The 16625-nt window shown below is 39.2% G+C and overlaps 1 protein-coding gene across 1 annotated transcript in view; it reads left to right on the top strand.

Annotated features, from left to right (window-relative positions):
* The window catches only part of LOC124613498 (methyl farnesoate epoxidase-like), a 107582-nt gene that overhangs the window by 80912 nt on the left and 10045 nt on the right, over positions 1–16625 (top strand). Inside the window, exon 5 of the mRNA XM_047142205.1 lies at positions 4631–4751. Coding sequence (XP_046998161.1) covers positions 4631–4751 — 121 coding nt within the window. The remainder of the gene's footprint in view (positions 1–4630; positions 4752–16625) is intronic.

Below are 16625 nucleotides of genomic sequence, written 5' to 3' on the forward strand. Positions count from 1 at the left end.
TTAGATGTGTATTTGTAACTGAATAAGTACCTGACAACCCCCAAGTAGCTGACATCCCCAGTACGTCACTATGAGACCTCCAGTAGCAGCCATCCCTAGTAGCTGACACCTCTGACAGCAACTGCAGCCACACACTGTCAGCTAGTGGTGTTGCAGTACATTTAGAAATTTTCATTGAAGAAGCCTGAAAAGTGACCATTATTGACACATCCTGTACACTGTTATCACTGGCCAACCCCATAAAATTACCATCATTGCCTCATCCTGGAAAAAGATGGTGTAATTTATTATACTTGTTACTCTTTTGTTATACCTTAGCAGTGGATAGGACAATCTGCTACAATTTTGCTGTAACATCGATTATGTTTCAAGCTGTTATAATTTGCAGCAATAAACTGTGTATGAGGTGTTTTGCGACAATCTTGTATAGCAATGGTAAAGTATGAGTCACATTCTTACAGTTTTGCTATAACATAGTGATATTTAGGACAATTTCTTACAATTTTCCTGTAAACTGTAGATGTATGGGATTAAACGTTTTCATCTCCACTGTGTGACAAAAGTTTTGTATTACAAGACAGCGATAATCCTAGTCTGGGGTCACTACGATATTTGGTTGACTTCTCTATCAGTTTTAGCTGAAGTGAGGCGAGTTTTTGTCAATAAAACTATTGTCTTTAGGAGTAATAGAACAGTTTCTTAGCGAGACTGTCCATCCTCCACCTATTCAAGCTATAACTGAAGCTAAAATTGTGCTTAGAGAAACGAAATGCTTAAATAAAAGAGTACAACGAAAACCAGTAAAAAGTTGCAAATTTCACTTTTTTACTTACTCGATGACTAGTTTCAGGCCAAGAACAATCATCAAATTATGTTAAAATGATGCGATAACTTGGCAACGGATGGGATAATGTGTGACGATCTTGCTGTAACAGCGATTATGGTTGCGTTTGTTATAATTTATTGCAATAAACTATGTATGACACATTGTTGTCAATCTTGCATAAAATCTTGAATAAATCTTGTATTGATTAACAGAAGTTGCTGACCCACAGCTATTCCAGCGTATTTGAAGTTCGCAAGCAAAAGCGATATCTGTTGCTGGTAGGGGCAATCGCCATTTCATGAATCAATAAGACCTGTTAACTGGTGGCAAGCAGTCAGATCGTACAGCACGCTAATTACAATACATGTCATCAGCAGTAGTGCCTAAGCGAGTTCCGTAATGTTACAGAACAGCTTTTAAATTTGTTTTGGTTCCTTTACTGTGCACTGGAAAGATCGAATTAATCTCATTGACCAAGCTGCAAATCATATCAATAGTTCCAATAAACGAAATGCAGTAATTTGATAAGTAAGAGATAGAGTTTAGCTGTGTAAACATTTAATTTGAGGGTCCATGTTGTACAGATATCCAACTGTGATAACCGCCTCTGTACCTTGACCTGTGAGTGTCATCACTAGTGCCTGTACACAATCATAGTGTTGTTTTTAAAATCCTGTAGCACAATTAAGTTACGATAATAGTTCCACCTCTGTGTTGTACTCGAATTTGAACATATTCTGAGAAGTAATACACTTTTATTCTGGTGCTAAGTTCAAATTTTTGTTCAAAGCCAGAGGTCTGTAATTGGACTTTGTTATTACAATAACCACTCTTCATGCATTTTTGTGCTCTAGATCTTCACTTATTTTGAAAAATAATTTTATTTTTGTACGAAGATCGGATTTTTGTTTCCAGTCGGAGATCAGTGGTGCAAAGAGATATCAAAGTTTCACCTCTCTGTGTGGGAATTTGTCCATCATTGTCTTTGGTCAGGTTTACACCTCGTATCTGATGCATCACGAACTTATATTTGCATATTACGCGGAAATATATAGTTCATGTATTACAAGGCAATAAAGATCTCATCAAATCACCTTCTACCTTAATAAAATGGTGCTTGGTCAGTTCATTTGTGTTTGGATATGTTGTGTGTTTTTAATCTCGTATCTGGAGCAATACAACTAGGTTTTAGTATTATTTATTAGTCGATAATAGAAATAAAGTCCGCAAAAGTTTTAGTGAGATAGATCCTATCAGCAAATGTCACTGCCTTCCTACGAAGCTCTAGTTTTTTTTTTTTTTTCATAACCTTGGGTAGGCTTAGATCAAATGCAATAAACATCAGTATCAGCCAGTGGATATCAGCGATTGTATTTATATATTGTAGAACTTGATGTACAATATTATGTTCTCCCCCACTCCTAAAGATGGCTTGGTGATGTGACACACTAGTGAAAAACTTCTAACAATTTTTGACTTACGTTTTTGACATGGAAATACTGTAAATTTACGTATTTTAATGAACATTTCAACTGTGAAGTCAACATTGTGACACATGAATTAAACTTTGTGCGTTTTGTTACCTTCTTCCCCTCAAAGTGGTACTTGGTAAGATTTGTTTAGTTTGTACCTCCAATTATGCCTAGGATGAAATGTTAACTGCCTATGTAGCATACTAAAAGTGTTTTGTGTAGGTATTCAATAAATTGGATGTGGAATTAGCATTGTGACAATTGATTTGAGAGTTCATTGTAGTGGTTTAGGTGTCACACATTGACTGCATTCTTCCAGTAGCTGGCACTAATACAGCTGCCTATTTGTTTCTTTGTGCATTTCTCTGCTTATCAGAGTGTTTTAACCTACATTTGCTCTATGCAGTTATAGGTTTGGTCAGCCTCATTTAGACCTAAAAATAAAATGCCCAACTCCTTACTTGATTTTTACCACATTTCTTATTGAACAATTTACACACTGATGTGGCACTAATGCAACTAATTTGAGAGTCCACAATCATGTTAAAGGTATCAATTATAATGAATATTTTATATATGGAAATAACATTGACATAAACATTATTTTACTGATGAATTTTATGCATTTTTGCAGAGATTTTAGATGTGCAATTAATGTTGCGCCATGTGATAACCATTGTGTGTTTTATGGAACAATTAAGATGAGGAAATATTTAATTCAAGGGTCCATTGTGCTTTACACCATGTGTGGTACAAGAATGGAGCTATTGACATTGAACAAGTGCTGTTTAACCCACAAACTAGATCACTAGCGCCAGTTTAAGCCGGTACTGACAAAAGTTTTAGGTATTTTTGATAAATTTGATTTCTTAATTTTTTAATTTTTTTTCAATATCCCACTATCACATCTGAGTTAGTTCCGTCACACTGTGTCTTTGAATTCCCCACCACTCCCATCTTGATGACATGTGTTTAAGGTCATAGATGACATTCTTGCCCTTGGCATATAGGCAACCCACTCTAGCACTTGCACTTTTCAAGGTGCAAAGTGGGACAGGTAATAGGTAGCTATAGTACTAGCAGAATGGCAACTTGTTTTAGAGTACTGTTCTCTCCATCCAAGTTCTAGCTAGCAATGAAGGGAGATAAATGTGCTTTCTTCTCTATCACGTTTTTATGTGTTCTGAGATCTTACTTCTTGTAGAGCTACGTTCTTTTCCGGCAGAAGATATGAAGCTGGTACTTAGGGAAAGAGGCTCCCATTTCGAAATATTTGGGAAGATTAGTAGTTCTGGTACCTTCCTTATACCAACGTAACCTTCCTGGAAACCTTGGTCTGATCACAGGGATTTTACATATTTCTGAAAAGGTGGCTTGAAATGGAGGCAAATTTTAATTCTGCTTGTGGGATGATATTTTCCAGACAAAAATATGAAGGATATGAAGGCACAGTATGTATGTGTACATCGGGAAATGCAACAGTCAAAACTCCATGATTTGCTCGATATACAGATATATTTCGTTCTATCATCATAGGGAGCTTTCTTTCATCGTTTATTCAAACTCTTGTTCAAACAACATTCAAATCCTAGCCAGCTGGGGGCAGATGGGAGTAGGGAAAAACGTTTACAAATGCGAATATCTGGAGGGGGTTTCTGGTTGTGTTGTTCAATTAGTAACAAAGAAAAACTTCCTGATAAGCTCACTTGCAACAAAGTACAACAAAGAAAAAAAGGGGCATACTAGCAGTCATTCCTCCCATACTCTATCTTGGAATGCAAGAGTTAAAAGTGATATATGCCGCACATTTAATTGTGATTAGCAGAGAATACTTGCAGATTGAAGTCTTACAATTAACCAAGCGAAAACGACAATGGAATCAGTGAGACAGGACATTATCTCGAATGGACAAAAGTGGAGTAAGATAACGATCGTGGCCTCGTTGCTCAGTTATCCAAACATTCGCTTGAAGTGATTAAGAGAAACAACGGAAAAGTTAAACAATAGGTTTTGAACCCCACCTCTACCAAATTTGAATCCGGTATCGCAACCAGTGCGCCAGCTCACTCCTATCGACATGTTGAAAACAGATTCCCACCATTATTTCGCGTGAAGTTCTGGTAGTCAGGAGACGACTGTTTATCGATTAGAAAACGTTTACAAAGAAATTACGAAACACAGATATTTTGTTGACAAAGCCAAACACTTCTACACAATTGCAACAATTTTTCCGAACGACATTTTCTCTCCTACATTTATTCGTATGAATATCGTGTCCTGGAAGATAATAATTTGTTCTTTATGTTATAATAAAATTCCTGTAATTTTTCAGAAAATTATTAACAACCATAAGGCAACATATACGCCAGGAAAGAAGAGAGATCTCATAGACGCATTTTTGTACGAAATGGGAAAAGCAAAAAAGGAACAAAATAACTACACAACATTTAAAGGTAAGTGATATCTGTCCTGCAAAATGAGATTTACAACGTACTCTAACTACAAAGTGTTCGATGAGAAGAAGTAATCTGCCCACTTCCGGGACAAGGTGAGGCGCGCTGGCTCCACATGAATCCACACGGTAGATTACCGACAAGGGTCTGTGTGCCGGACAGCCTTGAAGTGGCTTTTAAGGCGGCTTCTCACATCCAACTAGGCGAACACTGGTTTGGTATCTACATCCCGCCTCAGTTACACGATTCACAAATTCCATCCGAAGCTGTGCGGGGTTGGCGAGGGGGTGAGGGGGGCGGGGGCAAGAGGTGGCATCAGGAAGCGCATCCAACCACCCACTGCCACTAAGATGACCAAATTAGATATATCATGCTGCTGATCCCATGGAGAAACAGAATAGGGCCAGAAGGAAGGAGAATGAGGAGAAAGTATTGTTTCAGCTTACGTCACCATGCTGGAGCACACTGCAACCGAACTTTCTGTCTGCTTCCATAGGCATCTGAAAGGCGGGGATGTGTTAAGCAAGACAGATCCTTGTCACTTCCTGGAATCTTAAGTACAGACTTTTAATTCATTACAAATTTAGAGAAAGTAAGAATTCATTTTTGCTGTGAAGGACAAATACTGTGTCTTCAGCAATCGCTACTTAATTTCAGTTTGTTTGATAGTCACACTAGTGAAGTGAAATTTTCCTGGGCCCGAGAAGACAGTTTCGGCGACATCCCGTAGTCAAGGTGGCTGCGAACCTTAACAGAACGTAATCTAAATAGTGTTGCCGTACTTTTCTTTTTAGCTTCCCGATACAACCTATTTGAGCTGCCAAAAAAGCACCGGCCAGTACCCTGTTGCACATTGTCCAACCACAGTTCCCAAGACATTCCTTTTCTCCCTCACCACAGAATTTAAACATGACTACAGGACACCTGGCTGTGACAGACATGCGTACCTACTGCGTTAGTTCCTCATCACAGTAAATAGTGCTGGCTTTCTTTCTTTCTTTTTTTTTTTTTTTTTTTTTTTTTTTTTTGAGTCATCAGACTGGTTTGACGCAGTGGCCAGCCACGAATTCCTCTCGTGCGCCAACCTTTTTAACTCAGAGTAGCAGTTGCAACCTTTGCCTTTAATTATTTTCAGAATGTATTCCAATATTTGTCTTCCTCTCCAATTATTACCTTCTACCACTCCCACTTGTACCATGGAAGTTATTGTCTGTTGGCGTAAGGGAAGTCCTGTCATCCTATCCCTTCTTTCTGTAAGTGGTTTTCACGTAGTGTTTTCCTTGCCGATTCTCCAGGTAACCTCCTCTTTCGTAACCTTATCATTCCATCTAATTTTCAACATCACTCTGTAGCACCACATCTCAAATGCATCGATTCTTTTTTTTTCGGTTTCCCACAGTCCATGATTCACTACCATGCAATGGTATCCCCCTACGGACATTCTCAGATGTTTATTCCTCAAATTAAAGCCGATGATTGATACTAGTAGACTTCTCTTGTCCAGGAACGCCTTTCTTTTCAGCGCTAGTCTGCTTTTTATGTCCTCCTTGGTCCGACCATGGGTTATTTTGCTGTCTAGGTAGTAGAATTCCTTACCTTGTCTACTTCGTGATCATCAAATCTGATGTAAAGTTTCTTGCTGTTCGAATTTCAGCTACTTCTCACTACTTTCGTCTTTCTTCGATTTACCTCTCAATACATATTCTGTACTCGTCAGACTCTTCATTGCATTCAGCAGATCGTGTAAATCTTCTTTTCTTTCACAGAGGATGGTAATGTCATCAGCGAATCTTATCATTAATATCCTTTCGACATAAATTTTATCCCATTCTAGAACCTTGCTTCTTCGATATATGAGGTGAACAATAGTAGCGAAAGACTACATCCCTCTCTTACGACCCTTTTAATCCGATCACTTCCTTCTTGTTAGTCGGCCGTTGTGGCCGAGCGGTTCTAGGGGCTTCAGTGCGGAACCACGCTGCTGCTACGGCCGCAGGTTCAAATCCTGCCTCGGGCATGGATGTGTGTGCTGTCCTTAGGTTAGTTAGGTTTGTTTAGTTCTAAGTCTAGGGGACTGATGACCTCAGATGTTAAGTCCCATTGTGCTCAGAGCCATTTGAACCATTTTGAACCTTGTTGTTCTTGCAGTCTTATTGTTCCCGTGTGGTTCTTATACATATTGTGTATCCCTACAGCTTACCCGTATTTTCCTCAGATTTCTAAGATCTTGCACTATTTTACATCTTCGAACGCTTTTTGCAGGTCAACAAATTCTATGAACGTCTCTTGGTTTTTCTTCAGTCTTGCTTACGTTTTCAATCGCAGAGCCCGAAATGCCTCTCTGGTGTCTTTACCTTTGCTAAACCCAAACTGATCGTCAGCTGACAGGTCCTCAATTTTCTTTTCCATCCTTGTGTATATTATTCTTGTCAGCAACTTGAATGCAAGAGCTGTTGAACTGATTGTGCGATAATTCTTGCACTTGTCGGCTCCTGCAGTCTTCGGAATTGTGTGGATGATGTTTTTCGGAAAGTCTGATGATATATCGCCAGACTCATAGATTCTACACACCAATGTGAATAATCATTTTGTTGCCACTTCCCCTAATGATTTTAGAAATTCTGATGGAATAGTGTCCCTTTTGCCTTACTTGATTTTAAGTCTTCCAGAGCTCATTTAAATCCCCTTTCTAACACTGGATTCCCTATTTTTACCCTCTCAACTCCTGTTTCTTCTTCTGTCACATCATCAAACGAGTCCTCCCTCTCCAAGAGACCTTCAATGTATTCTTTCCATCTATCCGCTCTCTCCTCTGCATTTAAGAGTAGAATTCCCATTGCACTCTTAATTCTACCGCTCTTGCTTTTGATTTCGCCGATGGTTGTTTTTACTTTTCTATATGCTATGTCAGTCCTCCTGACAGTCATTTATTTTTCAATTTCTTCACATTTTTCTTTTAGCCTTTCGCCTTAGCTTCCCTGCGCTTCCTATTTATTTCGCTTCTAAATGACTTGTACTTCTCTATTCCTGAATTTCCGAGACATTTTCGTCCTTCCTTCTTTCTACGATGCAGTGAAGTGTTTCTTCTTTTACCAGTGGTTTCATCGCCCTATGTATATGATGTCATATTGGCAGGGTGTCTGATAGTCTCTCGATGTGCGCAGTCGACGGTCGTCTCTGACACTACCAAACAGCGCCCATGGTTTAGCTGAAACATGAAGAGGAAGGAGTTATTCCAGAATGATATAATTTCGAGTGGCAGGTGGAGGAACAGAAGAGATGCCGCTAGCACTTGCACCTGGACACAGGCCAAAGAGGGAGCAACGTGTCGGTGGGAGGAGGAGTGGGGGAGAATATGCTGAGTGTCGATGGTGGACAGAGCTACTGCCTGACACACAGCAAAGTAAAATTTGAAACTGAACTAAAAACGTTTCTCTTAGATAACTCCTCTTATTCCGCAGAAGACTATCTACTACCGTGGTGTGTAAATGGTGATGGGCAGGAATTACTGACTACCATATGTCTGTCTTTAATTTTTTTTAAAAACGTAAAAACTAAAAAATGATCAGAATGGACGCATATTTACGAGAAAAATTGATGTCAATATATAATGATTCGTTCCGTATTATTAAGTTTTATAATGAAAATGATACATAGGATATGAAACTAAGTAATTGAGTATTAGTATATCACACTGCTTGGCACAGACTTGTATACTTTGAAAATCTCAAAATGAAATTCACAAAGAAGTTCAAGCAGATGATCAAAGTAAACATAGATTCCTTTGTCCTGCGTTTGGTTATTACTGAAAAACTGACAGAATTACTGGCGAGAAATATTCTGGGAAAAGAAACAAATAGGCTACTGTTGGAAATGTAGGACTCCATCTCACAGGGGTTAAGCAATTATTACTAAAAAAGGTACTTACATAAATGTTAAAGCAGATGTCCATTTCATGGGGTCTTAAGCGTTTGAGACCGTTCCTTTAGTCAAATTTATAGCATTCTACAATGCTGGAAGATGTTTCAAAAATTAAATCTCTTTTACTCTGTAAATTTCTATTATTGGCCACACGTTGAATGACGCATCATAGGTAAGATTTCAAAGCATGAATACGTGTAAATTACGATGAGACTGATGCACTGACAATTTAATAAAACAAGAACTCTATTCTGCATGGAAATATACCTCTATGCAGTTCCATTTCTCTGGCATTTCAAGAATCGTTCACTTCGTTGACATACGCAGTAGGCAATAGGATGCCTTGCTTCTTTTTCATTGCACACGTTTATGGCCTAACAAAAGAACACGTACGTAAGATTCTCGCAAAGCGCTCCAAGTGGACAGTAAGCTGCACTTCTGAATACGATATTGGATGAGTGCGAATAGTATTGTTGACATTGATATGTAACACGGTTTTTACAATAGCGGTCGTACGCAGTACCGTGAAAATCGGTAATATCTAAAGAATGACATCCGTCTGTCTTTCTGTGGTTTCGTAAGGACCCTGGGAGATTTGAAACGGTTCATAACAGGCCAGTTTATTTACGATGATCATGTAGCCTACATATATTTATTGAAGAAAGTCGTTTTCTCTTAAGAACAACAAAATAGTGAGTGAACAGCATAAGACTTGACCTTGTTCAGAAAGATGTCGTGTATCTACTCAAAAACGAGAAGTTTTGTTCACTAGACTGCCAGTCAAGTTAGAGAATGTGGAAAGTAGGAAAACTGTATGGAATACAATGTCTTCTTTATTTAAAGTATCAAGCAAGCCACCACAACTGTAGCTGAGGGGAAAACCAAACATACGTGATAATAATACGTCAAAGCTAATAAAACTGTTTCTTTATTTAAAGTATCAAGCAAGCCACCACAACTGTAGCTGAGGGGAAAACCAAACATACGTGATAATAATACGTCAAAGCTAACAAAACTGTTTCCCAACACAGAAGAAATCAATTTCACATGCGGCAAGATTCTTCAACGCAATCGCTTTTGAAGCAAATGTAATTACATTTACAAAAATATTCGCGTATCAGAAAGTCAAGTGAAGTACAAGAATATGCGAATCATTAGACGCCGTACAAAATCGGTACGTGTCAAGGGAAGTACCTTTGACAGTAAGAACATACAACAACTAAAATATATGTTTCTCATGCGTAAAATACGTGTTTATATTCTTCTGCTTTTAGCTGACTGAGATGCAATTATACACACAATATTTCTTCACGATTAAGTTGTAGCTTAAGTCACCGAAACAATGAGATACTGCTCTTTTTACTCTTATTTCACGACCAAAGTCTCTTGATAATTTAACAACGCTTAGAATGCAAAAAGTAGTAACTATTTCTTTAACTAAGCAGAAAATAATGAGAAACAGACATTAATCTCACGGCTGGCTTTCTTGCCGTTAGAGGCGCTAGTGTGGTTCTATCCGACTGTAGAAATTATCACATTAGTGAGTGTCGCGACTGTAAAGTGTTACAGTGTGATAGTACTGCATGTAATCCTCGACTACGAACTTTCCCACAGTTTTTATGTCGCTCTTCGTTATCTGATTCATCGATTGGCAAGACACAGCAGAACGAGGAGCACCTCAGGAGATGTCCAGTGCATCTCTGGACTATTATACAACCCGGAAGAATCAGCAACAGCTAAGATCCCAGCCGTGATAGCCTTTGTTGTATGACAGCACAACCGTCTCAAACAGTGATGAATTGAAGGGGTGCTCCAAGAAGGGGAAATACCTCCTGGAAGATAAAAATTCCCTCTGAGAAATTCATAGCTAATTGTATAAAACATTAAAAGTCAAAATAATGAATGAACTTAAATTATCGTCTGGGCTCCTGTAGCGTAACAACTAAAAGCTAGCGTTGTTTTCTCAAAATTCAACTGCACAGGCAGGATGCCGCTGTCTACGAAATTTGGAACTAAAAATGGACAAAGCGTCGTAACTCTGCACGTACTGATTCGCGCAAAAAGGCTCCATCTAAATACAAAGGCTGCCGCCTGCTACACGCTCGACAGTACTAAGTTTTCATAGTTATAATGAATTTCAGTTTCTTGTATGCAGCTGTTTTAACAGTAAGTCAGACTGTGGAAGAGTGACATGATTAATCCTCATATAAAAAGAGTGTTAGTGCCGAAAAACTGTTTCGATCCTAATAAAAGAAGGCGTACTGCAGAAGACATAGCTGAGTGTGCGTCTATGGAAAGAAATGCTAGAGAATGTAAAGGTGAATTGCTTACTGAATCTTCAGTTATTCTTCCTCAGTTTTCGAACAAAAGTTTTACTACTACTTACCAGTGGCGGATACAGAAAAACCTCAAGGAGGGGAGGCTAAAGATATCTTGAGCTACCTTTCCTTTTACCGTAATAAAAATAATCAAGTGACATACAAAGTTTAAGAATCTTGTATTTAAATTGATTATACACATATACAAGATAATGCCATCTTACCATATAAAGAAGTTACAATTTTGACCACTATCGGTGTGCAAATTGTGTTATATGTATTTAAAAATAGTGTCGAAAATCTGCAAGAAGCACGATGAGTATTCATTTCTGTACCTTTCACTCAGTTTAGAAAAGCTACTGGAAGTAACGGAAAGCTATAAAAGCACGCCATTTCAGAGATGCGTGCTAAAGCCTTTGCACTTTAAAACTGTAAATTACAGAGATTAAACGCTCCAAATTTTAATCGCGAAATAATATCTTCCTAAGTTCGAGTGTGTATTTCCTTAGTATTGAAGAACACCCCCACACAACAAAATAGGAATCTCTAACTCGTAAGATAGTAAAAAAAAGCTACATTAATCTTGAAAACAGGGTTAATTGCAGAGTGAAAGGTCCACATACGCTAATGAGCCAAAACATTATGACCACTGCCCACTGCGAGGTTGTATGCTGCCTGGTCGCGTAGAGGGCACATGACGCGACAAGACAAGTATGTGAGCGGAGGAGAGACGAATGGGGAATCATTCTGCCGACAATAAATAGCGAAAATGCGAAAACCCGCCGACTTAAGCGACTTTAACAAAAGCCAGGTGTTGTCGCCCAGTGCCTGGGAGCGAGCATCTCGGAAACGGCGAAGCTGTGCGCGTGTTGCTGTGGTGAGTGTCTATGTAAAGTGGTTGAAGAATGCTGAAACCACGAGTAGGCTACAAGAAGTTTGACGTCCAGACCTCATCATCCGTACTCCATCACAGAACATAGGGATCAGAGATTGACCGCTCTCTAAAGCAGGACGGGAGGTGATCTGTGGCAGATCTGATGACAGAAAATTGTGCTGGTGCAAGCACAAGTGTTTTGGAGTACACCGTTCAGTGAACAGTGTTGAACATGGTGTTCCGCAGCACAGGACCCCTACGTGTTCCTATGTTTACCCAGTAATATAGTCAGTTATAATTACAATGTGCACAGGATTATCAACATTGAACTGTGGATCAATGAAATCGTGTCGCCTGGTCGGATGAGTCCCATTTATTTTTAAACCAGGTCGATGGTCGAGTCCAGATACGCCTTCATCCAGGCGAACGGTTGCTCGAAACATGCAGCGCACCATGGACGCAGGCCTTTGAGAGCAGTATTATGTTATGCGGACATTCATCTGGGCTTCCATGGGCGCTGCGGTAGTAATCGAAGGCACCATGACAGCTGTGAACTAAGTGAACATTATTAGTGACCACCTTAACCCCATATCCTTAATGTCTTCCTCAACAGCAATGGGATCTTCCAGCAGGATAACTATCTGTGTCAAAAAGCAATAATCATGCTGATATGGTTTCAGGAGCATGATAGTGAACTCACGTTGATGTCTTTGTCATCTAATTCGACTTATCTGAATCCAATGAAACCCAAATGGAATGCCATCGGGCGCCAGCTCGACGCCCACAAACCAACAGCCCGTAAATTACATGAAGTGTGTGACCTGCTCGTAGGCATCTGGAGCCACAAACATCTGGAAACCTATCAAGTATAGAAACCTATAAAGTTAAAACGTCCCCTTAGAAAAATTATACATGAATGTGCTTAAACTGACACACAATATTTTTAGTGCAACGGAATCTGACTTTCAATAATCCCTACAAAAGAATGGCCCTGACTAACACTAACCTATAACTTTCACAAATCACTTACCTCACAAAAATCTTCGTTACTCAAGCTACTGCAATACAGCGAGCGCCACTACTGCCAGCTAAATAAAAGATTCAAACTACTGAAGTCACTAACTACTGATTGGCGTAGTTAGTAAATGAAAGATTTTGATAGAGAACAAACAATGTATTTACCTTAATAGTGTCAAAAGTCATTATATATATATATATATATATATATATATATATATATCAGTTCATGATATCCAGTCTTACAAATTTACTGTCTCTGTCGAGATCGTCCGCTCTCAAAACTCCGCCATCTCACTCCCCACACCCACCACCGCTGACGGCTCACCTGCAACTGCCCAACGGCACGTGCTGTTAACAGCCAAATGCCCAACACTACAATAGCCAACAACAATGCAAACCAGCCACAGACTGCACAGCCAGTGATTTTCATACAGAGCGCTATGTGGCGTTACCAATATAAAAACCTAAACAGCCTACTTGCATAGCCCCCATGCTCCCCACAAAAAATTTTACAAATTGTTTTGGGCAGTGGCCAATACAGATTTGAAGAAATTTTTTATAATTACAATAACAAAGAAATAAAATGCACACACTTATTGATACAATGTTGATCAAACGGTAAAATTTTCTCACAGTCCATAAAGACAGTCCTGATCATTCATCACAGTAAAATTGTAGCGTTTTTCTCAAAGTTGGAGCAGTAAAAGAAAATGCACACGGAAGTAGTGGATTTCCATGCAGTCTCGAAGAAGTAGTGTTGTCCTTCATACGGAAAGACAGTGCTGACTCTTGTCGAGCAGACAGGTAATGGGCCACAACAGAGCAAACCCACAGCAGAATCAGTCGAAGTTTCGAAGAATATTGGTAGGTAGGTCATCACAGAGCAGGCCCACTGCAGTCCTGGTAGAGATTATGGTGTTGGTGGGCCACCAGAAGTGTAGACCCACTGCAGTCCTTGTAGAAATAATGTTATTGGTGGATCATCGAAGGTGCAGACCCACTTCAGTCCTTGTAGAGACGGCCAGCAGCCATGTGTTGCGACTGTGCAGGTGCACAATCACCATCGAAGAGTCTTGTACTATATAGCAAGTCAATAAACCACCACTTATGCACTCACAAAGTTTTTGGAATTATCCTTAGAACCAGCAATGCTGTTAACCAGTCTCTTGCTGAATTATCAACACACATGCAAACACTAACAGTTCCTACTTCTCACATATTGTCCACATACTATGACCAACAGAAACATATGCAGTGAAATGTAACTTACAAGTTACTTAATTTGATGAACTGGTGTCAATTACAGTTTTATAACATAAGAATACAATAACAAAGGTACAAAATACATCATTAAAGAACATAACAATACAGATAACATTTGTAGTAAAACAGGCTTTACAAAAGAATGGAAATAAACATGTACATCAGTGTAACTCTTCAGGCTTTCCCGGCGATCTAATGACATCTTGGGTTGTCGGGTGTTCTGCCGGATATCAGCGTCGTACTTGCACGATATTTCGGTCATGTAGCTCGTAAACTTCATCAGGTGCGACCTGAGACTGCTCCTCGAGTGGACCTGGTCCAGTATTTATGCCTATGGCCTTCCCCCTCCACCAACGGCTGCAGGCGCTTCCTCTGTGGTCCGCGCCCATTCCCTGCGACCTGCTTGAGCGTTGCTGCTCCGTTTTCCGTCCGCTGCGGTTCTAGGTGTTCCCTCTGCGGTCCGCGCCCACCAAACCTGCTCCTGGGGGTTTCATCTACGGTCTGGGGTACTAAGCGTTCCCCCTGCGGTCCGCGCCCGCTCACCACGAGCTGTTGGAGCGTTGCCGCTCCGTTTTCCGTCCGCTGCGGCTCTGGATGTTCCCTCTGCGGTCCGCGCCCACCAGTCCCACTTCTGGGTGTTCCATCTTCGGTCTGGTGCGCCTGACAGTCCGTCAGGCCCTCCTTACACTTAAGACAACAATGCACATAAGGGAAATGTATATTCACATCTTAATGTCTATCTAATTAAAGTGGTGCACTACAACTTATTCTACAAAAGAAATTACCACGTACTTGAAAAGAAAATTCTGTATGCAATTCCTGTGGAGGGAAATTTCATTTTGTGCTCCTTCGTTTTGTTTTTTTTTTTTTGTTTTTTTTTAAGTAAATCATAAATTTATTATTTCCTGGATCTGTAGGCATAAATATTTATATTAGTACATCTATAAAATTTTATTTTAACCAATGCTGCAGTGCAGCTAGAAACTAGATATTAAACAAAATAGGCAAAGCAAGGCGTGAAACGTCATTCACTAGCCATATGGCATTTCATAATGCTGTAAACAATCTTTCGACTAGCAAGATAATAGACGTGAAATGTTTCTCATCATTTCATTTCAGTAAATATCATAAATTAAGAACTCTACAGTTTAATCATGTTTTCAAGTTTGAGTGTGTCGTATTTGCGATGCTTTCTACAAAGAACTGTCAATATCGAGGTTTATGGCCTCTTTTTTCTCCACTTAATGGCTTCTTCTCCAGGCGACGCACAGCTGGGCGTCAACGACGCATTACGTCGAGGTCACTTAGCTTTCTTACCGAAATTTACAACAGAAGTTTCCGCTACAGTGACAGTTTGATACAAATAAAATTTCACAAGTCGAGAAATTACAGTAGAAATGTGTAGAAACAAAATCCTATACATATAACAGTGTCCAAAAAATTTTCGCCGGCATTGTGATACATTCACGCATTTACACACATTTCATAACTCTTAAAGTACGATTCTTGGTTTCCAACATCCTTTTTTTCAAATCAAATCAGTGTGCCTAACCACTACTCATTATTCCTTACCTTATTACCTATATACATATTCGTCGACACTTCAATATTTCATCATAACAAATACATAGCATAATCAATTTCCTCATATAGCATCAGCTTATTGATCATAAATATACCTCAACAGCATAATACACATTGTCATCGTAATAGTACCATCATAAAACCTCAGCCAAATCTCAAAAATGTCGTAGCTTTCTGCAATAATTCCAAACCCTAAAAAATAATCTCTGCTCATTTCAATAGTGTCATCTACCTCAAATGTACTTTAAAAATCATGATCTCATAACAAATACATCATTCACAACTCTCATAGTATCACAATGGTTCTGAAAAAATATGAAGAGTTCACAAAGTACATACAAAATACTGTTTCATAAGTGTGAAGTTATCCAACTCCGTAATTGCGTAAACATCTGTCACTGATGTAAAAAAATGTTTGTGTCTCTGTTAAATAATCAGGTAGCTCTGTAATTCTGTGTTGGAGAAATATGGTACCGATGTGTAAAGTTGTATAAGCAAATACCATATTAGCTAGGGCTCCTTGTGCTTGCCACACACATGGTACACAAAGTAAGCGTGTACCCCCTGCCTCAGGTGTTACAGATTACAGCAATGAAATGAAATGTATCACGGAAAACCTTTGTATCATTGTAATTCAAAAATCTATAAAAATAAATGTTTTAAGTACAAAATTAATCACTCAAACACGTGTCCTTTAGCGCTAAATGTGCGTATTGCTATGAGATAATTCTGTTGAAGTGTCGTAGTTATCGTCCTCCGAAAGCTAAGTTCTGCAGAAGTCAATGTACTTACCTCATGATAAACAAAAGTGAAATGCTATGCGTATAGATATCGTAGTTATTATGTACATTACCGTGATCAAGAAAGTACTCTACTGTAACGTATTTTTGCGCT

This window comes from Schistocerca americana, chromosome 4 (assembly GCF_021461395.2).
Source record: "Schistocerca americana isolate TAMUIC-IGC-003095 chromosome 4, iqSchAmer2.1, whole genome shotgun sequence".
In the NCBI taxonomy this organism is placed as follows: Eukaryota; Metazoa; Arthropoda; class Insecta; order Orthoptera; family Acrididae; genus Schistocerca; species Schistocerca americana.